The following is a 26,545-nucleotide window of genomic DNA, read 5'->3' as shown; positions in this document are numbered from 1 at the left end:
AGGGGCATACAAACAAGATGGAGATGGCTAAGGAATTTCAACAGGTGCATCTAACCATGCACAGATACAGTATAAGAAAAGGAAAAGAGAAAAGGAAAAAAGAGCAGCATCTGCTGAATTCTCTCTTAACACCACCAGTCAAAAGTGCATGACAGGAGTCCTTTGCTCTGATTAGCCCAGTGATGGTTTATTCTTCTTGTTTTATGGACTGAAGGAAACACTCCAATCCTAAAAGCCAGTGTGGTGTTAGCTGTTAGAGCAAGATCTTCAATGTGGAATGTGGTGCACTTCAGATGTTTTGCTGGACTACAGTTCCTACCAGCCCCCAGCCAACACAGCAAATTGTAAAGGGTGATGGAAGCTGTATTCTGGAAATTAAAATATCAATTCTGCACCTGTGCTTTATTTCTTTATTTATTGCCCTTTTTATTTGAGTTGCATCTTGCCCTTCCTCCCCACCCCAAGTAGTCCATATGTATCTGTATCTATATCTATCTATCTATCTATCAAGGTAAAGGTAAAGGACCCCTGACAGTTAAGTCCATTCATGAACAACTCTGGGGTTGCGGCACTCATCTCACTTTACTGGCCGAGGGACCCAACGTTCCGCCGACCTTCCGATCGGCAAGCCCTAGGCTCAGTGGTTTAGACCACAGCGCCACCCGAGTCCCTCTATCTTTGAGTTTTGTGTTTTTGCTCATTCAGCTATATTCATCCAATTAATATCTATGCAAGTATGCTCTCTACTTTCCTCAGCCAAATGCTGACACCCCACCACAGGATGACCTAGATGACAAGCTATATTGCATCCACATTCTGCAAGGCCTTTGGGCAAGATACTCTCTGTGAGTCTACCTCCTCACTGCCACGGGGCTCTTATCAGTGGGTCCCTTGCCAGGGTGAAGGCTCTCAGCAGATATCTGACCATGCTGACCCTTGGTGCTGGCACTAACAAGGACTCTCCACATCTCTCCTACCAGGTCTTTCCAGCCTATAACACATGGCTTTGCAGAACTCTTTGAGATTCAGAAGACTGATTCCCAGGGCCACAGGAGCCTGCAGAACAAGGCACCAGCCCTTTAAAGATGCAAACAGTTCACTGGAGATGGAGGGGCCAACGGCAAGACTAGTTGAGCCAATCTTCAGAAGGCCTCTGAAACAACAGCTCCACTCTACTCTAGGCAAGGCTCTGAAATGGGCTTGCCTGAATGTAGTTCTACCACAACAGTTGGTAAACGAAGAGGTACTACAACTGTTGACTGCTCTCCTATATCCTGGAGACCAGCTGGGGCAGAACATGGCCATGTTACTGTTTTGTTAATGTGGAAATAAGTTCCATTAAAATCAATGGAAGTAGCCACCTAGGACTGGAGATGATGCTCTGTATGCTTATATCCAGCCCCATCAGTGTATTGGGGCTTTGGAGGCGATGTGGGCCCTCTCTCTGCATCTCACAGGAAGTAGGATAGAAAGTATGTGCCTAAGTGTTTTGCGGGAGCATGACAAATGTCACCCTTTTGCTATGGTGCACAGCAAGGGGTTTTCTTGGCTTGCTTGTTCCAACTTCTAAAGTAAAAAAGAAAGAAAGATGAGAAATCTTTATTTCCAGACATTTGCCCTAGGTACTGCAAGACCTTTTTATCAATACAATAGCACAACATTAACTAGAGCGACTAGACACAAGGAAATGAATCAAGACCTGGTGGTGCATGCAAGTCTTGAATGTTAATGGGTATGTGTATTACTTACCAACAACATGAATAATGGTTAAGATCTGACCTCAAGGAGGCACTCAGGTTTAATGTGCAGCTAATTTCAGTGCCCATTTTAAAATGTGTTAATTTCACTTGCAAAGCGTGTTTCTTTAGAACAGGCCAGGGCCAGTCAACTTCTGCACTCTTGGGGGCTGCTCACTCCCAGCAGCGCTCCAGATAATAGAAGCAAATTTTGCAGCACAACCCACCACCTCCTTTCCTATTCAGATGCCAGCTTGTTTTCTTCTGTTTCTTACTGGTCCTTTTCTCTGCTTCTAACAGCAGTCCAATATGCATAAATTTAGCCTGTGAAACTTCTCTGACACAAAAAGAAACAGCTGGCAAAAGCTTCCCTGCCTTCATTTCTGCTGTTAGAAGTTGAGAAGTCAGGATCTATAACACAGTCAACACAATCTAGCAGTAAGAGTTCCACAGTTATGGGGCATTACACTGAAAATCCAAGGGGGAAGTGTGGAATCTCTCTCACACTCAACCCCTGAAAACAATCTTCTTTATGAGCAAAACTACTGGCAAGTGTTTTACAGTACTACATCTGCACCAAAACACAATAGGACATTTTGTCAAGGGAAATAAAATTAAGTCGGGGACCAGATGTAGCCCATGGGACTTACTGGCCAACCTTGCTTTAAAAACACTTCATGCGGTGTTTTAAACCGTCACTTGCTTGTCACATTGCTTCAACGTTGAAAAGCTTTCATCAAATTGAGAATGACAGACCACTTACAATCCATATGGAGATCGTTGGATGTCCACCTAGAAGTAAATCCATGCAAATATAATCCACTGATAGTTCATCAAGGCTGCAATCCTATTCACACTTATATAAGTGTATAGGATTGCACTCTTAATGCAATACCACACATAATCAAAATGAATCTGATTCTAATGAATCTGCAATTAAGTAATGCAACAGACCAACATAGGAGGAGCTACAGTTAGGTTTTTTATGCCTTTCTTTACTCTCTTGTCCCTATCCCACTGGTAATTTTAGTGAACTACTGAACATCAGTAGTACCCACACATATTTCTCATTTAACTTCTCTTATTTTCCCCCTGGTTTGTTCCTAATGCACACTTCATGCTGAGATAAGCATTGCAGCTATCCCATGAATAAGGGATTACTGGAGAATCTGCATTTTGAAAGAGACGCATTGTGCCTAACTCCTTCTGCTCAGGATGACAAAAACAGCTATTGGACCCTGGAACTTTACGTGCTATCACTTTAATGCTGGCTCTCCTTCGATTTCTTGAAAGATTATTGGCTTTGCCAATAATAAATGAATCTGATCCAACAGCAAGCCACTGTCAAAGCACAAAGCGATGGTGCATGATAGCCACAAACATGGGACAACAACACCCTGATCAATGACCACATAGCATTACTGATTCTTAGGGGGAATGCAGCAATCTGCGTATGATCCAATTTGAGAATCACTCCATCTTTATTTCTAATGTGCAACACCAGCTTCAGGAAGTCATATATCACCAAAAGAGATGAAATGCATTCCCAAAAGAGACAAGATGGCACAATTTGCTTAAAATGTGCAGACTAATGACTATGCATAGATGCAAATTTAGAGGGGGGAAACTACATAGAGAAACAACACATCTCACTAGGTGACCTGTGCACCTGCTCAGACTGCTGTCCAGGTGCTAACCACTGCTAGGCAATTTCAATGGCCCCCTTGCTCTCCTTTCTTAAGGTTCTTAATCTTTAAATGGAACTTGGACCAAACAGCTCTTCAAACACAAGAACTGTCTCAGTAATGTAGGACACACAATCACCCTAGTTTCAATCCAACTTCGGTAAGTTTTAAAAGGTCCATGATGTACAATCAGTGTCCAAATTCATCAATGTCCAACTTAAAATAACAAACTTAGAGATGTAAAGACCCAGAAAGAAAGGGGGGAAAGGGGGGGGGAGGTGAGACACATTTTTCCTGGTTATTTGCAGGCCTTTCATTTATTTAAAGCATTTCTACCCTGCCCCTTCAGACTTGCGCCCAGAGCTGCTTACAAACAATCTAAAATATATCACTCAGAAAGGGAAAGGGATAGAAAGGGAGGTATCAAGCAAGCTCATATACCAATTATTAAAGTTACAGTTCTTATGATGACCAGCTGGGAAAGAAACAGTTCAGGTAGCCTGAAGGAATGGCTGCTGCTGCTGCTAAGTGACCGTTGAAGGAAGGCCAAAGGCAGCTGGTCTCTCAGCAAAATATTGGCTTCTCTCCCTCTGATCTACAGCCTCCGCAAACTACATAGATTATGTTTACTTGATTGCCTCCCACTACACACACACACAGTCAAGAAATAAATCAAAGGCGGAAGAAATGAATGAAAGAACTTGGAATGAGTCAGGGCCTTTCCCTATCTATATCACCACTGGATTAAAAGTGACAAGATGAGCAGTTCAGGTAGGAGGTTGGTTATTCACAGGAACTCCAGAATTACCCAAGAGTAAATCACAATAACAGCAACGAATGATCATGTAGCAAAAAAATAAAATAAAAAATGGCACCATTCACACCCAAAGTTGCAGAAATACAAAAAATCCTAAAAGTGTGTGTGGTGGGAGGAGGACATAAGCAGACATGCACCAGTGTGAACTGAGCATGTTCAGGCGCCAGAGAACACAGAGTGGTTTTTTTTGGGGGGGGAGAAAACTGGGTGGTCTGGAATAGAGTATTCTGGGGAGAATGACTGTCTGAATACCACATTCCAACCCACCACATTTTCTTTCCCCCAAAAGACACTCCATGTTCTCTGGCCACTAAGCATGCTCAGTCCACACTTGTGCATGTCCTCTCCCTCTCCCCACACTTCTAGGATTTTTTTAATTGTACTTCAACTTTTAGGGTTCCCCAAAACATGCCAATGTCTTTTGGTGTGGATTATGCCATTTTTGGCTACATAGTTATTAGAAGTGAAAGGAGGAGTTTGTATATAAAGGATTGTCACAGTCTTACTTGTTTGTTATCCTCTGTACCAGGGATGGGGCATCTGCGGCCCTCCAGATGTTGCTGGATTATAACTCCTATCATTCCTGGCTGGGGCTGATGGGAGATGGAATCCCACAACATCTGGAGAGCCACAAGTGCCCCATGCCTGACCTATACCCAAATCTGCCAACTGAGGATAACTTGTTATGCATCAAACTTGTCCACCAAAGCTTATGTCACCTATAATAAATTTATTGAGTCTTTTAAGGTGCCACAAGACTTGTTTTTTTCTGTGACAGACAAGCTGTAAGAAAATAAGAACAACGCTGGTGAAACAGAGCAAAGTCCTGTCCAGCATCCTGTTTTCTACAGAGGCCAAACGGAGGTCCCAGGAAATTATGTCCACAGTAATTCGAAAGGGCACATAGTCAGCACATACTTTGATTCCCCAAGCATCACCAGTATATATTCATGTCCACTGTATAGCAGGCTGGGCTCGGCTGGGCAAAGCAATGGGAAACAAAGTCTTATGTGAAAAATCACCCACTCCTCAAGGTACAGCCCTTCACACAAACAATCTCATCCTTGTGAGGAGGTGATGTTGGAAGACTCTTTCCTCCTTCTGCTAAATGAATAGCCTCCAGTGCACTTTGGGTGGGGGAGGACTATACAGATCTTGCTCCCCCCCACTAGCTGTAAAAGTTATAGCTTAAGCAAGCTAGCCTAAGTGAAAGACCTTGACTCTTGCCCCTCACCCCATCCAATACAATTCCCATAAGCCACCATGGTGTCTTCCTGGTGGTAGTGCAGGAGTAGCTAACATGTGGCCTTCTAGATGTTGCTGAACTACAACTCCCATCATCCCCAAATAGAGGCCACGCTAGCTAGGGTTCAGAGGAGTTGGAGTCCAGCAATGTCTGGAGAGCAACAGGTTAGCTACTGTTGCTATAAGGGATAGTTCCCTCAGGGCTGGCCCAACCAAGAGGCAAGGTGAGACAACTGCCTCAGGTGGCAGAATCCTCTTGGATAGCAGATCCCGGTGTTGAACTTCCTTTCCCCACCTTGCTCCTGATGTAGATCTTTCCTCACCCCTTCTTCCCTGGCAGGGAGGAAGGCGTCAATTTAGGGTCTGCCTCAGATGCCAGAATGTATTGCTTTCCCTTGGTCTACCTCTCCCAGTAAGACTTAATCTTCCAAGGACACAATTCAATTTTCCCACCAAAAACCTCTACCACCACCTTCCCTTTCGTCTCAGGAAATGGTACATCTCTCAAAGAAAGTCTGTAGTAAGAAAGAAATAGAACCCAATCTTCCAAGTGTTTGCTCAAAAGTGAGTTGCAGGGAGTTCAAGGAAACTTACTCTGAAGTAAACATCTACATGACCCACAGCGTTGGATAAATATTTGCAGAATGAGGACCAATAATAACAATCCCACTCAATTCAAATGCCAAGCATACTCAGAGACACAACTGGGAGAGATCAAGAAATCTGATAGCATCTCTCTTGGTCTTTTGCCTGAAGACATAGCAATAGTTTGTGGAAGGACACAGAGCCTTACAGCTTGCAAACTCTGGTATCCTATTCATTTGCTCTTCTGCCTCAAACTCCCCACCCCCATGATTTATAGCTCTTTCCCAAATAAAATGTTGCCATTGGATACAATCCTGCAAACACCACATGCTAATCCCCCTGAAGCGGGAACAGTTTGTTCTTAAATACAGTTGTGAATAAATCTCACCCTTTTAAAGGAGACTCTAAAATTTAATTCGGCACCAGTGGCAGGAGAGAAGCCAAAGTCACTCTAGAAAAGTCAAGCAGACCACACCCATTCACCTCAGCCAAACAGAGGACTGCATAAAAAGTTGTACTAGGCCCACACTTCTCAAACCATAGTGTAGAGAAGCCCCATTATTAACTCCAACTGCATTCACGTTTATTTCTCCTTCACAGGGAGAAATTCCACTGTAAAATATGCAAGAAATGTTGCCTCCCGCCCCCCCCCGAAAAATCTGCGCTATGGCAAATAGTCCTCCTTTCACGAGGTTTTCCAAGGAGACCCCAGCTCACCTCTCCACTCACCCATCAAGGGGCGACCTTGAGTCAGTCAACATCTCTCAGCCCAAAATCTCCCTCGCGGGACTGTTTTGAAAATAAGAGCGGCATACGCCACCCCACCCTGAGCTCCTTGGAGAAGGGTGGCACACAAAATACAAATAAAAATAGTAAATAGTAACCTGTAATTGTTTACTCCGGAGGATGAGGTCCCGCTCAATTCCATGGGTTCACCCGCCAATAAGTGTGCATGGGACTGAGGGCGTACCAGGATGTGGCTCTACCGACCACCATATACCACTACCTAGAAATGCCGGAGGGGGAGCGAAGGGGGGGGATTATGGCATGCAACCTAAACGTTGATACGGTTTGCTCAGGCTGCAAAGCCTACGCACTTTCAAAGGGAAGTAAACCTATCACTGTCACCCGTGATCTGGAATTTACTTCAGAGTAAACGTGCACTGGATCGGGCTACCGATGTGCGAAGAGACTGGGGCGCGAGACGCACAGAGAGGTTTGTTTTCCAGAGAAAAAAAACAGGACTGTTGTAGGTCCCGCCTCCCAAAGGTTTGGAGAGCAGCTACTCCCCGCATATTATTTTATATTATTATTAATATAAATATTAATATATATATATTGGGCAAGTTTTCGCGTGACACCAGCGACCCACGGATCCATCAAGTTAACACCCGAGAGGAAGGAAAAAGATGCTCTCCTTGTTGGGGACGGGGGGGGGGTCGTTTTTCATTTCCGAAGGAGAGCGAGCGCCGGGGCAGCAGCATTAGGGAAAGTCTGGCTGGATTGAATGTCCAAGAGCGGTTGTTGCTATTTCTCCTAGGCTCTCCAAAATGAAGGGATTTTTAAACGAAAACTCCTTTCTGGCAGCGTGTTTCCATTTAAAGTTCTCTCTCGTGATTTCCGTAGAAACATCAACGAGATTGCGATCACCATTTGGAAACAGCCATCTAGGCATTTTCTCCCAAGCACATACTGCAAATCTCCACTAACTTGAGTGGGTTTTGGCAGCGCAAAAAAGAGAGAAAGAAATCGCCACAAGTAGCATAACACCAGAGCAGCTGTGTTCCTCTGCAAGGCATCAGCAGCCTGATTTAGATTTGGAGCGGAGGAAACACCGTTTTCCTCTCCCCACCTTATATTTTTCCCGTTTTATAGCTCCCATCAGCAAGGAAAAACTTGACGGGGCTGAACTACTGCAACACCACCAGTTGCACTTTTCCAGCCAACAGCACAACTCAATGTACGGAAGACAGAAAAATCAGCCTTCGTTTTCTAAAACTCTCGCTTGGAGAAAGAAAGAAAAAAACTCTAGCAACAAGTGCCCGTAGAACAGCGCGAAAAGAAACACGAATGGAAAGGGGTACCTGACGCTCCGCCGCCACTTGCTCCAATGAAGCTGCGAGCTCAAGCTGCTCCCGCTGCCCAGACTCAGCGCTCTGCAATCCGAACGCCCCAGCTGCCACTCAGCGCGCACGAGAAACGCGAAAGCCCTCGCTGAACGCAACTTTCTTGAGCCAACCGCGACGCCGTACCGCTCGGACCGTACCATTCCTCACCCTCGGAGAGGGGCCGGGTTCAGAATAGAGCGAAAAAGAAGAGGGCGCTGTCCCCAGCCCTCCACGGGGCGTGTTGATCTGCGCGGAAATCTCCCGCGGTTGTCTCTTAACGTGCTCACTGTAGCGTACTGCTGCGGAAGTCTGAAAACAGTTCTCCCCCCATTGCGTGGATTAGTAGCGCCCGGCGAGGAGGGGGCGTGGCGATTTGCAAAGCTGGTAACGGCGGCAACGGTGCGCGCGGGACACGGCGAGTGTCCGTTAGGTAGGTCAGTTGGTCCGCCAAGCCTCCCGCTTTAGTTCGGGGTTCCCTTTGTCGCCTTTTCCCCGTCCTCCCGCTCTTCAAAAACGCTCGTAGTAAGAGAAGGAAAGGTATCTCGTAGCAGTCGTGACTTTCCTGCTCTTTCGCCGCCGCCGCTGCTACTGTTAACATAACGGTAATGCTAATAAATAATGATGCGTTACCTTTTCATTCTGAAGGAGAAAAGAGTGAGAAGCGGGATTAAATCGCTTCCTAAGGCTCAGACCGGTTTCTGTGAGCGCGGGCGGTTTCTCCTCTGCCCCTTCCTCCAGTTTCTGTAGCACCATATTTACAACTTGCTCGGGGCCACCGATCCCGGCCAGGCACTCTGATGTGGGCAAGGACGGAAGCCACCCGCCCCTCTTTATGTAGCTTTAAAGTATTGCCGAAATCTGGGGCGGGCGAGGGCTTGGCCATGTTTACTTGGAGGGTTAAGGAGAACAAGAGGATGACGAGTTGATTTCAAGCAAGAGCCTCGTGGTGCCTTGAACACTTAGCACATTTATTGTGACATATGAGTTCGCCGTTTGGAGCCACCATTCACTCTTACCAAGTAGTTCACTAAAGTTTATGCCACAAGTTATATGGTTGTCTTTCTGGTGCTACAAGAGTCTTACTTGCGTTTGTTATGACATTCCAAACAAAGCTGTTCCTCTGGATCTCATTGCTTGCTGTGAGACTCGCACCCAAGTGTCCGCGCATAGGATTGCAGCTTAAGTTGCAGTTTTTCATCTTCACCACAGCCATGAGGCAAGTTGGCACTGGGCCGAGAGGCTGATTTGGTTGGTGGCCACCCAGCAAGCTCCTTGGTTCCTCCAGCATCCAAACTCAGCACTCTAGCATAGGTGGGGCCCAGGGACATAGCCAGGATGTTTGTTGGGGGGCAGAACCTCAGTTTGCTATGTATTTGTATTTTTGTTGAATTTTATTGATTTGGGAGGGGCAGCTGCCCTCCCCCCCCCAGCAATGCCCATGGAGGGACCCGGTCATGCATGCTGCCTGACTCAAACCAAGGGGTGGATAAGGAGCGCCTCTAATATTTATTTTGCATTGTAAAAAACAGTTAACTGCAGTCGACATATATATAAAAAAATTGTCCAGTAGCACCTTAGAGACCAACTAAATTTGTTCTTGGGGATGTGGGTGGCGCTGTGGTCTAAACCACTGAGTCTTGGGCTTGCCAGTCGGAAGGTTGGCTGTTTGAATCCCCGCGATAGGGTGAGCTCCCGTTGCTCAGTCCCAGCTCCTACTAACCTAGCAGTTTGAAAGCACGACAAAAAGTGCAAGTAGATAAATAGGTACCCTCCAGCAGGAAGGTAAGCGGCATTTCCGTGGGCTGCTCTGGTTTCGCCAGAAGTGGCTTAGTCATGCTGGCCACATGACCCAGAAAAACTGTCTGCGGACAAACGGCGGCTCCCTTGGCCAGTAAAGTGAGATGAGCGCCACAATCCCAGAGTCGTTCGCGACTGGACTTAACTGTCAGGGGTCCTTTACCTTTAAATTTGTTCTTGGTATAAGCTTTCGTGTGCATGCACACTTCTTCAGTTAACTGCAGTTTAATCTTTATTCACCTTTTTGCTTAGAGGTAAATGGGTCTTAAATTAAATTGGAAGAATGGCAGATGAAAGTGATAGACTATATGGAATTGGCGGAAATGACTGGCAGAATCCGCGACCAGGGAGAAGAGTTGGTGGAAGAAAATTGGAAGAAATTTAAAGACTATCTGCAGAAAGGCCTGGCAGAAATGACGAGCAGAATCCGAAACCAGGGAAGAGAAGCAGCGCAAGAAGAATGGAAAAAGTTCAAGGACTATTTAAAGAAATACTACAAAATTAATGAAAGTTAGAATGATGTTGGACTGGAAAGTAAACGGTTACTATTAGTAAGGGTTAAGACAAGGAGAATAAGGAAAGATTAAATTTAAATTAAAATAAGGGAAGATTTGCTGAGTAATTGATAAGAATTTGGAATACAGAAAAGGGAAGCATGAGGAAGTCGGGGAAGAAAGGTATAAGAAATTAAGATATGAAATGGTACATGTTTTTTGTTTTGTTTTTGTTTATGTCTGTTTATGTATTTGTTATATGTTTGTTACTGTTATAAAAACCTTTAATAAAAAAAATAATTAAAAAAAAAAAGACTATCTGCAGAAACACTGTAAAATTAATGAATGTTAATATGATGCAGGATTGAAATGAGATGGTTTTAGTAACAAAATTAAAAGAATATATCAAAGGATTGATAACTAGATGAAAATATGATGTTTAACATGTCAAGATTTATAATTAGGATAAAAACAAAGAGGGAAAGGATTTGCTGAATTAACTATGTGAACTGGAATACAAAAAAGGGAGGTGTGAGGAGGTCAGGAAACGAGTAATTGAAATATAAGACATGAAAAGTTTGATTTGTTTTTAATTTTTTTTTATTTTTTACATATTTTGTATTTTTTTCTGTATTTTTGTATCTTTTTTCTTTGTCTTCTTCTTTTTCTTTTTTTTTCTTTTCCTATATTGTAATTTTCTTTGTTTGTAAAATCTCAATAAATATCTTTTAAAAAAAATTAAATTATTGGAATAATGCTCTTCAGTTTAAAGGCAAAAGAGAACTGGTTGAGCTATCAAATTATTAGTTTATTGAAAAACGATTACTCTTAATGGCAATCAGTAACTTTGAGTTATCAGTAATGGTTACTGTGCTTCAATAAAACTTAAAAATATTAATTCATAGCCAGCCCAGATTAAGCTAGACTCAGTGAAATTCCTATCAAAACTGCTGTCTTATACAAAGGTGAAATGCAAACATATACTTAGGTCAAAGCGCTGACAACATTTTGAAGAAAGGATATTGGTTTGCCAACCAGCATCTATAGCCAGTGTTGGTTTTCTTCAAAACCATTAAGGTTCTTGGAATTAAATACATTCAAGTCATACATTAAATAACTTGATAAGGTAAGTGTGCATAGGACTGCAGCCTTAGCATATGTAAGAGCACATATTCAGAATTGTACTAAGATTTGTGTTGAATACACACTTTGTCCCGATTGCATAGGGCTCTCAGGAGTCCGCTTCAGATGTCCAGACTAAGCATGCAAGAACAAAAAGTGCATTAGGAGCCTGGGGCATGCATGCTGGTGCTGCCCCACAACATCCCCAGCTTGTTGGTTCAAACCCCAGCCTTCCCACACTGAGCAGGAAGAAAAATCTTTTAAAGCCCCTTCAGGAAGCTCAACACAAGAAGGTTAAGTGGTAGAGCCAGCTTGTGTGGGGACAATGTGGGTGGGGCCAGTGTGCATGCCTCTGCCCTGTACACGCTTTTTGCCCTGACCAGTTCAGGCTGAACACCAGAAAGAGGGCTCCGGTGCTCCTACTTTCAGACACTGACCAGGTCCACACCCACTTACCTTTGCCTTTGGAACTAATGCAGTTTAAATGCCTTGGTTAGACTGCTTGGTATTAGTTTTAGATACATCAAATCATGCGCTTACTGTTTAAATTTCCTGTTTTTAATGTTTCCCTAGGTGTAAAATGATCATACCAGTGAGATGCTTCACTTGCGGCAAAATCGTTGGAAACAAATGGGAGGCGTATCTTGGTCTTCTGCAAGCTGAGTATACAGAAGGGTAAGGACTCTGCTTCACACACTTGTGTTTTCACAACTGTTTTGAGAAAAGTATCCATTAACATTTTGCAGTAGTCCAGGGATCATTCACAAAAAGGTATGTATAACACTCTTTATCCTGTGCTCATGTTTTATGAAGTGTAGGTCCAATTTTTATAAATAATAATTACATCATATAGAACCATATTAATAATGAAAGCATAAACTCAGGGATATTTTAAAGTGCAATCCTAGTCCTGTCTACTCAAAACTTAGTCCAATGAATTCAGTGGGGCTAACTCCAAGGGTAGTGGACTTAGCAAGTTACCTACAAATAATTGAGATTGCCTGATTTTCTTGAGGAGGCTTTTCAGAGTTCCATGGGGGAAATGTAGCTACAGTACTGAGGAGCTAACATTGGAGACATTTTAAACCCCCCTTTGCTTTGCTTTGCTTTTTCTCAGATATGGCTCAATGTAGAAGGTTGTACTCGGATTAAACGAATCCCTTGCTGCACTTGAAATGAATTATGAAAATTGGAAAAACTTCCATAAACATGCTTGATTTGCATATTTAAGTTGGATTGTATAAACTTGAATTTCCTTTGCCTAACTACCCTGCTTCCCCGAAATTAAGACATCCCCCCAAAATAAGACCTACTTCCAGTTTTGCCTCTTGCTGTAATATAAGGCCTCCCCCGAATATAAGGCCTCCCCGATAATAAGGCCACCCCGGAATATAAGGCCCCCAAAGCTACTGTAAGGCTTTGTACCGTATACAGGTAATAAATTTCCTTTTTGTTTTTGTTTTTTTGTTCAACAATAAATGTGTACCGTATTCTTCTTCGTGGAAAAATAAGACATTCCCTGAAAATAAGACCTAGCACATCTTTGGGAGCAAAAATTAATATAAGACACTGTCTTATTTTCGGGGAAACAGGGTATGAAATTCAAGTGAAAGTTCTTAGGTTGATTTAGAAAAAATCATTTGGTTGACCTCAGTCTTACATTGCTGAACCTTAAGTGAAAGCACTTTCCCACATATAAAACTTACTGACAAAGTGAGAAGTGAATGTCGAATACAATTGGAGCATTTCAATCTCTCCCCACAGGTAGAGCTGCAAGAACTGACACCATTTCAGCATTTATATTCAAGCATCCTCTAGTGCTCTGATTAAGCATTACCATCTGACATGGGAAACAAATCAATGAACAGAAGATAGTGTTGCCCATCTTTTGTACAGTGGTGCCTCGGGTTAAGACCTTAATTCGTTCTGGAGGTCCGTTCTTAACCTGAGGTACCACTTTAGCTAATGGGGCCTCCCGCTACTGCTGTGCCGCCGTGCCGCGATTTCTGTTCTCATCCTGAAGCAAAGTTCTTAACCCAAGGTACTATTTCTGGGTTAGCTAGCAGAGTCTGTAACCTGAAGCGTCTGTAACCTGAAGTACCACTGTATTTCAGTGTAATGTTTCGCACAAACATAACTCTCTTGCATTTCTGTTAACAGTACGGTCCTATCCTTGCTTCCATAGTTCCATAGGCTTATTCCCAGGTACATATAGAATTGTAGCCATGGTTCCATTTTTCAGAAAACAATTCTGTTTCTCTTGAGTAGTATGAAATGACAGGCCCCATTGTCTTGCTGAGTCTTCAGAACTCTTGAGAACTTAGAACATCTAAGATCCTATAATTAATTAAAGGCTAATCTTAGAAAGTACCTAAACTTTCTGCTGTCACGCTTCTTTCCCCCCTGTGGTTACAGGAGTTAGACACTTTTAAAAGGAACTGAAATTCTATTTTAGGGCATTTTAAATAGTATCTGATTTTTTTAGAATACCAATTAGCTCTTAAAAGGTGTACAGGTTTATGTGAGCTGCATGATATGAACACTTGGTTTAAATTTGATGATATGAAAAGATGTTTTGTATACTAGAACGAAGAAGCTTCTTTATTTCTACTGTGTCGCTGATGCTGCTAAAAATAGAGTATAACACATGTAATATGTTATCTGAACAGTGGTTCCAGCTCATTCAGAGCCTTTCTTTCAACATGGTAGTTTCAAATGCATGAATTATATAGAAAAGCAGAAGGAACACTTGCTTGATTTTAAAAATCACAAAGTATCAAGTGCTGTGGCAGATTTCTACCTATTAACCTTGTTTTAAGAGCTCATGTGTTTTAAGAAAAATGCTAGTACATGCTTCACTTATGGGTGCTACATAATTCAGCTTCTGAGACCTGTGTAACACTATTTTCCAAATATGAATTAAACATCTAGATAATATAAAATCAAAAACATACAGAAGGAAAGGATGAAGAAAGGCTTTCTTTCTTGACTAGCTAGTGTCTAGAGAAGTCTCATATATAATTCTTCGTTGTTGCTGTATCCATCATTTTTCTTACCTTTGCAGCATTGTTTCTGGTTGTAGTTAATCATAGCCATTCTGCTAGCAATTGATTTTCCATTGCAAATACAGAATTGGAATTTATGGATCTAGAATTTGAGATTAAGTAGTACTTTAGTACAATATTTGCATGATAAATGCACCTGAATTATGCCTTAGGCATAAATCAGATTCTCTTGCAATTTATTGTATGATTTTACATTGACCAAGTGGGTAGACAATACATATTTGAGTTTCTCCCTTGCAGCAAAGCTGTCTGTTAGCTCAGTGCCTACTCACAATTTTGAGGGCAGATCTATATGTCAGATATTATTAAAATCATTTCTTGTAGCAAAAAAATGGGTCAGCTAAAGGGAATAATTTACTTGTCTGAGGATGCAGAGATTTTGCGGAATTTGGAAATGCTGTTTTTCTCTTACATTGAGTTTCTTCAGACAGTTATTTAGAATATTGGAGGTGGTAAAAATATTCAAAAATCTATTCAGTTCTGCTGATTAGTTTAGCTAAAAATATTCCACATTCAGAGTTTTAAAAACTACACCATGGGTTGATAACAATCAAAGTGTGGGGGCTTATTTTAAGTATTTTGTAGTGTCAAACGTTTCTGCAATTTTGGGAAGGTTAACAGCACAATCTTATGTATGTCTACTTGGAAGTAAACCCCACTGTTTAGGATTGCAGCCTAAGTTCTAAAAATAAAATAAATATGAAACTGATTGAGCCTCTATTAAAATATTTGACAGGGTGATTTATGTTGTTACCATTATTTGAATAACTTCTGAGGTCATACACTGTACTGAAGATTTTATCCTATGTGGAAATCTAGTGTGTGTGCTGGAGGCCTCTTAAGTTCAAGAGGCACTGTCTTATTATGCTCATCAGCTTTCTGCTTCTATTTTATGACTTCTACCTACTTGATCTGTGAGCACCTCACATCTCAAACTGAATGTTAATTACTCTAGTAGGCCCATAATGGGAATGAGAACTTGGTTTGCCCATACCACCACCCTAGCATAAATCATGAGCAAAATTCTTAAATGGGAAATTTAAATTCTTAAATGAGAAATTTATTACTTTATTACATGTCAAAATGTACATTAATAACACTTGGAAAAACTCAACTTCTTTTTGAATGTGTTGCTACATCAGAGGGTCAACTGCCCAGCCATTGCTAATCTTAGCTCGTCAGTCTCCATTGAAAGCCCCAATGGAACAGAAACTAATGCTGACCTAAACGGTCAGGTTAGACACCAGAGAAGCTGTATCTTTTAAGGTAGAGGATAGATAGCAAAGCCTGAACTTGGAGTTAACTGGGCACTAATAAGAAAGAACCTGTCTAAAACAGTCACCCAACTTACTGTCCCCTCACTGATCATTTATCACATTCATTTGAGCAGCACTGGGAAACCTCTGGCCCACCAGCATACTAATTCTGCCAGACCTCCCCATTTGGCTGGTAAGGTGATGCAGGGGGCACACATTCACCTGTCCATCATGACTGGTGAAGGCACAGAGCCAAATTCCAGAGTTGGAATTGGGAGTAAACTTTAAGTTTCTAGCCAATTCTTCCTTTCCAGCCTCTGCTTCAATTTGGCACTTCTTGAATTTGGCACCTTTGTTGCCCTGCCTGGCTGCAAAAAAAGGAACCCACCCACCCTCCATATATATATATATATATATATATATATATATATATATATATAGTGCATATATATATATATAGTGCTTGAAATTAAAAATTGGGAGTGATCCCAATTCTTCCTTTGTAGCTGCAAATAATTGTGAATGTCATATGATGCCAGGTTAAAGGTGGCTCCCAGGTCTGAAAACATTAAAGACCTGCTGGTGGTGTAGACAGTACTAGGCTAGGAGGACCAATAGCCTGACTTAGACTAGCCATGCCTACTTCATGGCCTCTTACCAAACTGCTTTTGTTCCTCCAGTCCTGCTGCTACTGCAGCGTTCGAAATATATGTGTGTAGGAAGACTTTATATTGGACCTACAGAATGTGTCAAAATGGACACCTGTTGTTTGAGAGTGCTTCCAAAGCCTTCCGGTGTTTGCTAACTTCTTTGCTGAAGGAGACATTTGGGTATACATAAAAAGTAGTAGTAGTAGTAGTAGTAGTAGTAGTAGTAGTAGTAACAATGACAAATAATACTTAGATTGGTGTGGACCATCTGCTGTAATCCTGCTTCCCCTACTATGCATATTCACTCCTCCTGGGTTTGTGGTGAAAACAGCACTTATTGTATGGATGGGAGAGAGGAAAATTAGAAAGGGCTCCTGAAGATTGCTAGAAGCCAGAAGTGTTTGTGATGGGGAGCACAGTGAATCGCAAAGCACAGGCATGGCGTAAAAGTAAGCTAATACTAGATGTGTTTTCAGGTAATGGTTTGTTTATATGTCTTTGGGAGAATGAAGCTCCTTCAGGAGCCCAATACTGGCAGAAACGGTGTTCTGTGCATTTGATGCTTTGTTACAAGACTAACATAAACTAGTCCACAGACATACAAGCTTGTGGGTTTCCCGCCTACCCTCCAGGCCTTTTGTTTTCTTGGAACATAAGGGGGGGAAAGTCTGTGGCTAGGTAGACCTTAATTAAGAGACAGGTGGCTGAGATTTCATCTTAGGGATCCAATAACTGTTCTTAAAGAGAAACTCAAGGCAGGCTATGATGGACGTTGTGTACTTTTACATCTGCTTCTTTAATGGGCAAATAATAAAGTTAAGCCTGTCACATTCAGTATTGTTAAAATGTGTTTATGGTCATAATGAATTAAAAAACTAAAAACTAGCAGATTATCAAAGTGAAACAATAACTTGAGTACAGCAACAGTCTTGTAAATGGCTCTGAGGATAGCATTTTCTAAAATCAAACCGTATATAAATGTTATGAAATGAAAAATAAATAGCAATCCTATTTGATCATTGGGGAGTGGGGGGTTCAGCCCCCTACCACAGTCAATCGCCTTGCTTCTATGGACTATATTTTAATATTTTTAGAATATTTTGAAATTGTTTTAGTTTTTTAATATTGTTTTATTATCACTGTGCCTGCCACCCTATGATCTTTGGGGAGGAATATAAATTGTAACAACAACAGTAATATAGTTCCTCTTCTATCTCATGGACAAGGCTTTTCCCTTTATTTGGCTGGGATCAGGTTTCAGCATGCTGCTTTTCTTTCAAACACACCTGCTTTTTGTTTGTTCTTAGTGACGCTTTGGATGCTCTGGGTCTGAAGAGATATTGCTGTCGGCGAATGCTGCTTGCCCACGTGGATCTGATTGAGAAGCTCCTGAATTATGCCCCTCTGGAGAAATAAATAGCAGAAAAAATGTATTATACTACATACATATGGACCAGCGTGCTGCTAGAACTCCTCAAACTAAGCTGCAGGGGGTTACAAATGCAGATCATCATGTCCAGTGAAGGATTTCACTCTCTGGGCATGCTATAGGTCCTAGCCACTAACCTCTTGAAAAGAAATTACTGAAAGATGAAATCCACTTACACACAGTTGGGGACTGTAGATTTAATTAAAACAGGGGTGGAAGTTCATCAGAATCTCATGGGTTGTGGAGAATTGTGATTTTTTAAAAAAAACTGTACTTTGTGCCACTGGCAGCAGTTTTAATAAAGGTTGTCGTTATAGCCACATTGTGATTTTGTAAGGATTGTCCTTCATCTCATCCTGTGGTACTCCTCTTACTCTATCAAGACTCTCATACAAGAAACTAAAGAGAACTGACTGCATGCTAACCTATTTCACTTGTTCACTCCTGGACTTCCTATCATTTTAGGGGTGGGGTGGAAATAACCTCTCTGGTGTTGATCCACACTATTACATTATATGAAGTTATCTTAAAGACGTGAGATCCAGTTGAGTGACAAGTACCATGACTTGTGATATGAAAAAGTAATAAAAATGGAGGGTGGATTTTGTTTGCTTAGAAAAGCCAGTCTGTGGGTTTAGGGGGGGGGCATTATCCATCAAACTCAATCTCTTGCATTCAGACTGAGGGAACATCTTCTAAGCTACCAGTGTATATTGCTGGCACAATCTTCTTCCTTCCATTTCTCTCGCATGTCACATTGCAAAACTGGCAGTCCATTTTCCAGAACTGTGGTGTAAGCTCCAGTTAAAGAGGAAGTGAGCAGATTCAGTAATACAGGGCAGGTGAAAGGCCTGTTTTCTTGTCTGTGCAAAATAAAAGGTTTTGCTTCTACCTGTTTTGTATGTTCCATAATCATTGCAGAGCCAGCTGTTCATTAGGCACATAAAGTTGGAAAATAAATACTTGGCTGCTGATCATCTCTTTTACACAGCTGTTAAAACAGAGGAAAGGAACTTTGCTTTCCTTTTATTTAGCAAGATGCAAAGTTTGTAACCTCACCACCAAATTACAAACACTGTAATTTGAAATCTTGCCTTCATATCGCTGCCAGGCTATCTCCTAAAGCCATTGATAAAGTCTCCTTAGTTTCATTAAAAAAAAAAACTAGTTACAGGAAAGTAGGCCTGCTTTTCCACACGCATCTCACAAATTACTGGTGCAGATTGTTCTGAGATTTTGCATCCCCTTTTGTTTTTCATTGTCTTTCATTTAATAATAAAAGCAACCTGCATGCTTGAGAAAGAAAATGCATCTATAAAGCACACCGGAGTCCTAGAAATTAAGAGTCCCACCAATACAGAAATGTTGATGAAGTCTGGGTAGTGTGTGAATGGGAAACCATCACACAATCCAATCCCATGTATGCTGCCTACAGTTTTTCTGAAGAACAAAGGTAAGTATAAATATAATAAATAAATAAATATAATAAATAAATAAATAAATGCTGCAGAATAGTCCTTGGGCTTGGTACCCAAAAAGTTTTGCTTTTTCTCCACATGCATGATTTGGTCCCTAGTAAATAAGTGAATTTTTTGCACATGGGGGTAAGGAACACTGTAGAGAAGACAAACTATGGATATTTATTTAGTTACTGAGATAGCTAGCTGTGCACAGCGTCTTCCTTATAGAGGTCCCCTTTTGCCAAGACTGCTTTAATTGAGTTTTATTAATTTGCTTTCCCTTTTTGGAAACCCCTCAGATCTGGGAACATTATTAAGCTCCTAGCCATTATTATTCTCATCAGTTCTGTGAATCTTTACAAGTTAAGCTTCCTTTTTCATTTATTACTGGGATGCAGGAGATTGCTCTTCTTTTTCCCCCAGCATTCAGCAGTTCCTCATTTAAAAGTGCTCTGTTGTATTTTAAACCACATACTTTATCCTAATGCAAAGGGCATTAAGTGATTAATTCTGGCATTTGTGTTTCACAGTTGGTTGGAGAGCTTATGTTTTGTACGCCTGCCACATTATCTAGGAAAATGCCTGGAAAAACAACATTCTGTTTTAGGCTACATGGTTCTGGAGTGCATAAGTTACCCATCCAAAGTTGTGTCTTTAGGGAACAAGGTTGTGTTAGCTTCTGGGTGCCAGGTCAGATGAAGCAAGAAGCTTTTATGTGAGTTTCACCCCTGCATTATCTGACTCTAGCAGATGTGCCGGTTTTATCCTTGATCATTTTACAGCCCAGTTTTATGTCCCTCATAATTTTGCCACCACTGAGTAAGAGCTTGAACCTTCCCAAGATGGTTGGTATCATGCCTATGCAGATACACAACACAAGAGGGCACCATTGGTGCAACTGCAAACAATCTATTGTCATGGCTACCAGACCCATTTTGTCCCCAGGCTGATGAGTGTAGGATTTCGAAGGGTGGGCAAAAGAGATAACAAGCTGAGTGCGGTGGGGTGGGAAGCAAGCTGTAGCAATACAGAGGAGGAGGGGGGAGAGAAAGAAGAGTCCAGTCATGGAGAAAGGGTGTGGGATTGAATAGGAGTCTTTGTGGAGGTTGGTTATTGCCATAAGCAGTTGGAAGGGGGGAAGAATTCTCTCAACCCAAACCTGGGGAAAACTTTAAAAAGCCATACAACAGAAAGCAAGTCGCATGTGCCACGACAAGCTTTCTCTGGAGCTGGGGGAGAGGGGAGACTAAAGCTTAAGGAGTCCTCCTGGCAAGAGATAAAATTTATCAGAGCACATGCAGAAAACAAATTTGCAGAAAACAAAAGGCAGAGAGAGGCTTTTGAAAGTGAGCAGCTAACAACAATAGGCCATCCTCTTCACTGGCATTCAAATCTGTCCTGCAGTCAATAAAACTAAAACAGTTTTATATGGACAGAAGGGAATTGGGCCCCATGTGGTGAAATGGATTTTTCCACCTATGTTTGAGGACTGTAAAATCAACACGTTTAATAGTATGCACTTGAGAAATGAAGTGTGATGGGTCCTTAAATGTTCAGTCACAGTTTCTTTGCTACTGAGATGAGAATTTGACCCTCTTCGTTTTAAATATGTAAATAGGAAGTGAAAAATGCTTCCATTCTGGCAATTAAGCTCTGGAAGTAATTAGCGCAGAGGACGTGCCCTGGTTTCTTTTTAAAGGTACACAAAGTTGTCAGTGGGTATGTGCTGCAGCTGTTTGTTTACCAACTTCTGTGTGATCTATTACTTTCATGTGTAACACAGTAAAAAATCAGACTAAATCATTTCCCCTCTATAAGAGAGTTGTATTTTAGTACTGTATAGGCTTCAATAGGAAGATGCTTATCTTTCATCCAGTGAATGTAGTCCTGTTGTGTTAACCAAAATTTTACCTACCTCTTAAAAGGAGAAACTTAACTGTTCATGGCAGGTTCACATCTGTACATCATGCACACTCATTCTAGTCCCTGTAACACGTGACCACCAAACTGGTCTTTTTTCTTATTCTACTGCACATACACTCCACAGGGACCCAGGGCTCCCTGGAGCAGATGTTGTTGGTCAGGCCTACAACTCCCACTGTCTTTGATCTTTGGCCATGCTGGCTGGGGAACCACAGGTTTGGCATCCCTGTTCTACAGTATGTGCACAGAGAGGGGAGCAAGTACAGCTCTTGCAAGTTTCAGGCAATATGCAGTTTACCAGTGTGCATCCCATTTTCCATGTCAAGCAGCCACAAGAGTATTTTCAGACTAAGGAAATCATGCTCCAGTGCAGAACATGATAAACGTTTTGGCAGTCTATCAGGGGAAGGAGTTCCATAGCTTGGGAAACAGCAACAGGAAATGCCTCTGAGTGCCTTGACTGAATGGCCTTGGGCAAATCACTCTAGCCTTCTGGTCGGGCCTGCAGGCTTAAAGTGGGAAGGAGGTATGCATGAAAGCCCTGCTGCTCCACATTCACTTCAGACCTCCCTGTATTCCTTGCGAAGTTCTGAAGGGGATTCATAAATGCATTCAGGTGAATGTGCCTAGACTCCTACCTGGAGTCAGGAAGCCTTCATTATCGGGGTTGCCAGTAACAGGGAGGAATCCAAACATGGTCACATGAGCATGCTTAGAATTCTTCTCCAGACGTTTATGCTAAGCATAGGAATGCCTGAAGGGGAGCTGATGAAGACCATAGTCAACCACAGCAACCATCTTTATCTGAGTGCCATTTCAAGGTGTGTGTGTGGGGGGGTGTTATTGGGACGAGACAAAAATTCCCTATGTGGCCAACACAGTCGTTGCTTGTCACCATATCCCTTCCCACTTACTGAATTGGGAGAAGGCAAGGAGGGAGAGCAGAGCAGAGAGAAAAGGAGACTCCTCACTAGAAGAAAGAGAAAAGCCAAAAAATATATTTTTTAAAAATAATATTTATTACTTTTAAACCTTACAAAAAAGAAGAAGAAAAAAGAAGAAGAAGCAAAAGAAAGAAAATACAATACAATATATAAACAATACACAACGCAATGTTAACACATTAGACTAAACAAAACAAAGCAAAAACAATTTAAAAACATACATCATACCATTTCAATGCCCTATCTTTCATTCCCTCGTTTCATCGACCTCCTCTCACCTCCCTTTTTGTATTCCACTTCTATTAATTGTTTCAGCAATTCCTTTCCATCTTTCTCTATTTTCTGTCATATAATTTTCTTAACTTATTTTAACCTTATTTTCCATTAATACTATAATACTTATTTGTGCTTAACTCCTTATAATATTTCTACTAAAGCCATATAATTTCATTCCAACATTTTTCTAACACTCATTAATTTTACAGTATTTCTATAAATAAACTTTAAACTTTTTCCAATCTTCTTCCACCGTCTCTTCTCCCTGGTCTCGGATTCTGCCAGTCCTTTCCGTCAATTCCATATGGTCCATCAACCTGGTGATCTTCTGTCCGAGGCTCTTAACTCTTTTCCAAGTCCCTTCTGCAGATCTTCTTCATATTTATACATGCACTTTACTTTGTCTTCTGCTGATCTTGTTCTTAATTTCCTTCCTTTGATACTGAAGAGTAGATCTAGGGGAAGCTCCGACTTAGCAATGTTTTTATTCCTTCTCGACAGGTCGGCCAAATCTCCGTAGTTAAAACTAAAATCCAAAAGATATTTCAGGACGTGTTTCAAAATCCCTCCAAATCTGAAGGTCCCCACAACTCCAGTCTCCTCCTGACCCAAGTCCAGGTCCCAAAGGTCAGTACATCCCTGCATGGGGGGATCTATCCAACTTTCCTTCTCCAGTCCAAGCAGGGCTCCAATCCTCAAAATCTGACTTTCTCTAAATTCAGTCATAGAAGGCAACAACTTATATTCATCAAATTGCCTCTGTAAGGCTGGGACTCTCTCCCTCTCCACTTGTATTACTTTAGGTTCAACAACAACAACTTTCTCCCTCGCCTTCTCCATAATTTGCCATGTCAAAGTAGATTCCTATATCAGTTCCTAAATAGTTTCTGTGTAGATGTTCACTTTTTGTCCCAAATTAGTCACTTTTTGTCCCAAGTTATCAATTTTGATAGTCATCACGTCTGTCTTCTTATGGAGCTGTTCCAATGAATCACTTATCTTGCATAATGCAATCACTAAGGCTTTTTCTGTCGACATTCTTACCGATCCAAGGTCAATCCCTGGTTCTCACGGTTTTTTATCTTGCAGCTGGAGATTCCCCCAGCTCAACTCTTGTAACAGTTTCAAAGGCTCCCTCTAGAGGAAAACATTTTCTATTTGTATCAATCCTTTTAAGCACGGTTCAAGCGATAAAATTAGTTTCAATTTTCAGTTACTTTTACTCCTTTTTAAACGCAGAAGGAAACAATGGAAACAATGTATTTCTCTTATTTAACTATCTGTCAACAAACGTTTTATTCACAGTCAATGAACTTTCCCAAAACGTCAGACTTACTAGCAGCCCGTTTCTAGGTTCAGAGCGGTGGTAATTTAACTTTCTTCACTCTCTATCCTGCAGGCTTACGCGGTCCAAAATTTCCCCCCTCTTCTCCTGCCTCCAAGGGGAGTTTAATGATTTTAGCTGATGGAAGTTTAACCCTTTACAGAGGACTTTCCAAGACTTTAGCTTGCAGCCTCTTTGCTTCAGTCTATTTACAAAAGGGGAAGGCGGACTTCCTGTTTGGAACCTCCCCGTTTCGGTGCCAAATTAAGACGTTTAAAAATCCAATTTTCCATTCTACTCACGGGTAGTTGTTTTAAGATCAAATTGTCCACAGGAAAAAGTCAGCGCTCTCTGGCAACAGCAATGCGGCTTCGCTCCGTGAAAGAAGCAGTCAATTCGAAGCACCGCACCACTCACCCCACGTCGCTCCGGATCCCCAAAACCGGGTTTCCCCGCCAGTAGGGGAGGCGCAAAAGGTGCCAGCCGAATCCCACGTTCACAGGCTTCTCCCGCCTGTGATTTTTAGTGGGTCCCCGCCTTCGTCGTGGCGGCCAGACCCTGATTTACACGAAGGAAATTCCTCCCGATCAGAGGAATTCAGCCATTGCTGGAGGCGCCAACCCGGAAGTTGAGAAAAGCCAAAAAATAAAGAAGGGTTTCCCACTCAAGGTCTCCCACTTAGCTTCTTCAAGGAGCATGGTGAGGAGGTGGTAGCAGGGCAGAAATGATTGGGTGGGGAAACAACCCTCTTCATGGGTTTGATGCAGCCCATGAACTGAGTGTGGCCAATTCCAGCGAGTACAGACGCGTGGAACTATCCACTGAGCTATCTGCATAAAAATTAGCCCTAGAAAATATTAGAAAACCTGTGCAGACTGGAGTGTCTTGCTATAATGTGATTCTTTTTGCCCATTTCCATTTATAACATTTTATTAATGTTCATAGAATCATAGAATCATAGAGTTGGAAGAGACCACAAGGGCCATCGAGTCCAACCCCCTGCCAAGCAGGAAACACCATCAGAGCACTTCTTACATATGGTTGTCAAGCCTCTGCTTAAAGACCTCCAAAGAAGGAGACCACCACACTCCTTGGCAACAACAGCTAAAAAAAAAAATCACTTAAACTTAAGGACCTACAACTTAGGAGTGAGGGTGAGAATGATGGGTTTGGGATGGGGGCAGGAAATTACCTACATACAATGAAGTAGATAATATTTTATCAATGTATTTTTCCAGCTGCTTGTCAGGCATATTCCACAGTATAAGCTTGTCTTTCCTACCTTCTTTGTTATCTGATCAGCCACACTTTTTTGTGTGAGTGCTGCCTATATAAAATATTACTCTTCTCTGTAATATCAAGGAAACTATGACAAGCATTTCATGGGATCTGCTTTTCTTCCTGGAAGACAGACAGGCATTGGCTTCTGCAGTACAGAATTAGAATTTGCTGAGCTTTCTCTCTCCCTCCCTCCCTCCCTCTCTCTTCTCCCCCACCCCAAACAAAGAAAAGAATTTGCTGAGCCTGAATGTATGGGGCTGCATATATACATTTTAATTTTTTAAAAAATATAAATCATTTCTCAAAGACCAATATAGATATTTTCATTGGATATCATAGTGGTTAGAAAAGAGTTGAAATATGTGAGTAAATGAATTTTTGATTGAAAACCTGTGCCTCTCTCAACATGTTGAATAAAGATAATATGATTATGCTTTCTCCCATCTATTAAAAGTTATAAGATATTTAGGACAGACAGTCTTGCGGTGTTTTCAGATGCTACACTTGCCCAGTGATAAGGCACCCACATAGCATAATAGGTGAATACAGATTACTGTTTACCATAATGTGATAACTTAGCGCAGAATTAAATATTACAAAGTTGCAGTTGGAAATGGCAGCCTGGTGTTTAGTCTCCCCCTCCATTATGTGTAGTGCAACTAGGCCCTTTCCCGATTCCATTTTACAGTGTGCTTTCCTGCTCACATTTCATATAGAATCATAGCTGGAAAGGACCATGAGGATAAGCTAGTCCAACCCTTGCAGTGCAGAACTCTTTCATCCAACGTGGGGCTTAAACACACGGCCCTGAGATTCTGAGTCTTATGATATATTATATATATCTGCTGCTCACAGCTGCTGCCTCACACTTCTTAATATTTAGATGCTAGCTATCTACATACAGCAGCTGAATAAGTGAATCTGTTTCCTTACATTTCCCCACTTCATATCACGACTGGGGGCTTCCATTACGGAATGCTCCTAAGTAAAGTGTATTATACACAGAAATGCGCCCTTCCATGGAGAATTCTAGAAGTGTTCAGTCAGGTGAGCCCCCACTTGCAACCTGAAGGGATACAGTTAACACAAACAATGGGTGGACTTAGGAAAGATATACATACATACAGTGCTTTTTTCTGGGGGGGACACGGGTACGTATACCCCTAAACATTTTGTGAATTTAAGTTTGGCCTCATTGTGGGGCAGTATTTCAATATGAGTAGGAAAATGAGACTACCCCTAAACATTTTTTCAGAGAAAAGCACTGCACGGACGCACAAACAAACACACACAGGGACAGATTTAACTCACAGTATTGTTGCAGGAGCAATATGGCCTATATGAACAC

The 26,545-nt window shown here is 41.8% G+C and overlaps 2 protein-coding genes across 8 annotated transcripts in view; one reads left to right on the top strand and one right to left on the bottom strand.

The window, feature by feature from the left end:
• The window catches only part of TSPAN4 (tetraspanin 4), a 500,953-nt gene extending 492,620 nt beyond the window's left edge, over positions 1-8,333 (bottom strand). For 3 of the 6 annotated variants that reach the window (XM_083587759.1, XM_083587758.1, XM_083587755.1), the window contains exon 1: positions 8,153-8,276. The gene's annotated coding sequence lies outside the window, so the exon portion shown is untranslated. Of the gene's footprint in view, positions 1-6,952; positions 7,036-8,152 lie in introns of those variants that run through there. The other 3 variants (XM_083587764.1, XM_083587762.1, XM_083587761.1) reach the window with 3 other exon arrangements.
• Positions 8,334-8,502: 169 nt separating this feature from the next.
• Positions 8,503-18,311, top strand: POLR2L (RNA polymerase II, I and III subunit L). 2 transcript variants are annotated; one of them, XM_083588257.1, is made up of 3 exons: positions 8,503-8,606; positions 12,163-12,264; positions 17,868-18,311. In XM_083588257.1, exons 2-3 carry the CDS (start codon positions 12,170-12,172, stop codon positions 17,974-17,976), a joined length of 204 nt encoding a protein of 67 aa, XP_083444383.1. In that variant the 5' UTR covers positions 8,503-8,606; positions 12,163-12,169; the 3' UTR covers positions 17,977-18,311. The 2 variants fall into 2 exon arrangements, with proteins under 2 accessions (XP_083444383.1, XP_083444382.1); XM_083588256.1 differs by lacking the exon at positions 8,503-8,606 and adding an exon at positions 8,613-8,778.
• Positions 18,312-26,545: the final 8,234 nt, after the last annotated feature.

The sequence above is a fragment of the Podarcis filfolensis genome (assembly GCF_964270895.1).
Source record: "Podarcis filfolensis genome assembly, chromosome: 1".
NCBI lineage: Eukaryota > Metazoa > Chordata > Lepidosauria > Squamata > Lacertidae > Podarcis > Podarcis filfolensis.
Note: the sequence above shows the minus strand (reverse complement) of the source record. Positions and strands in the feature narration are given on the sequence as shown.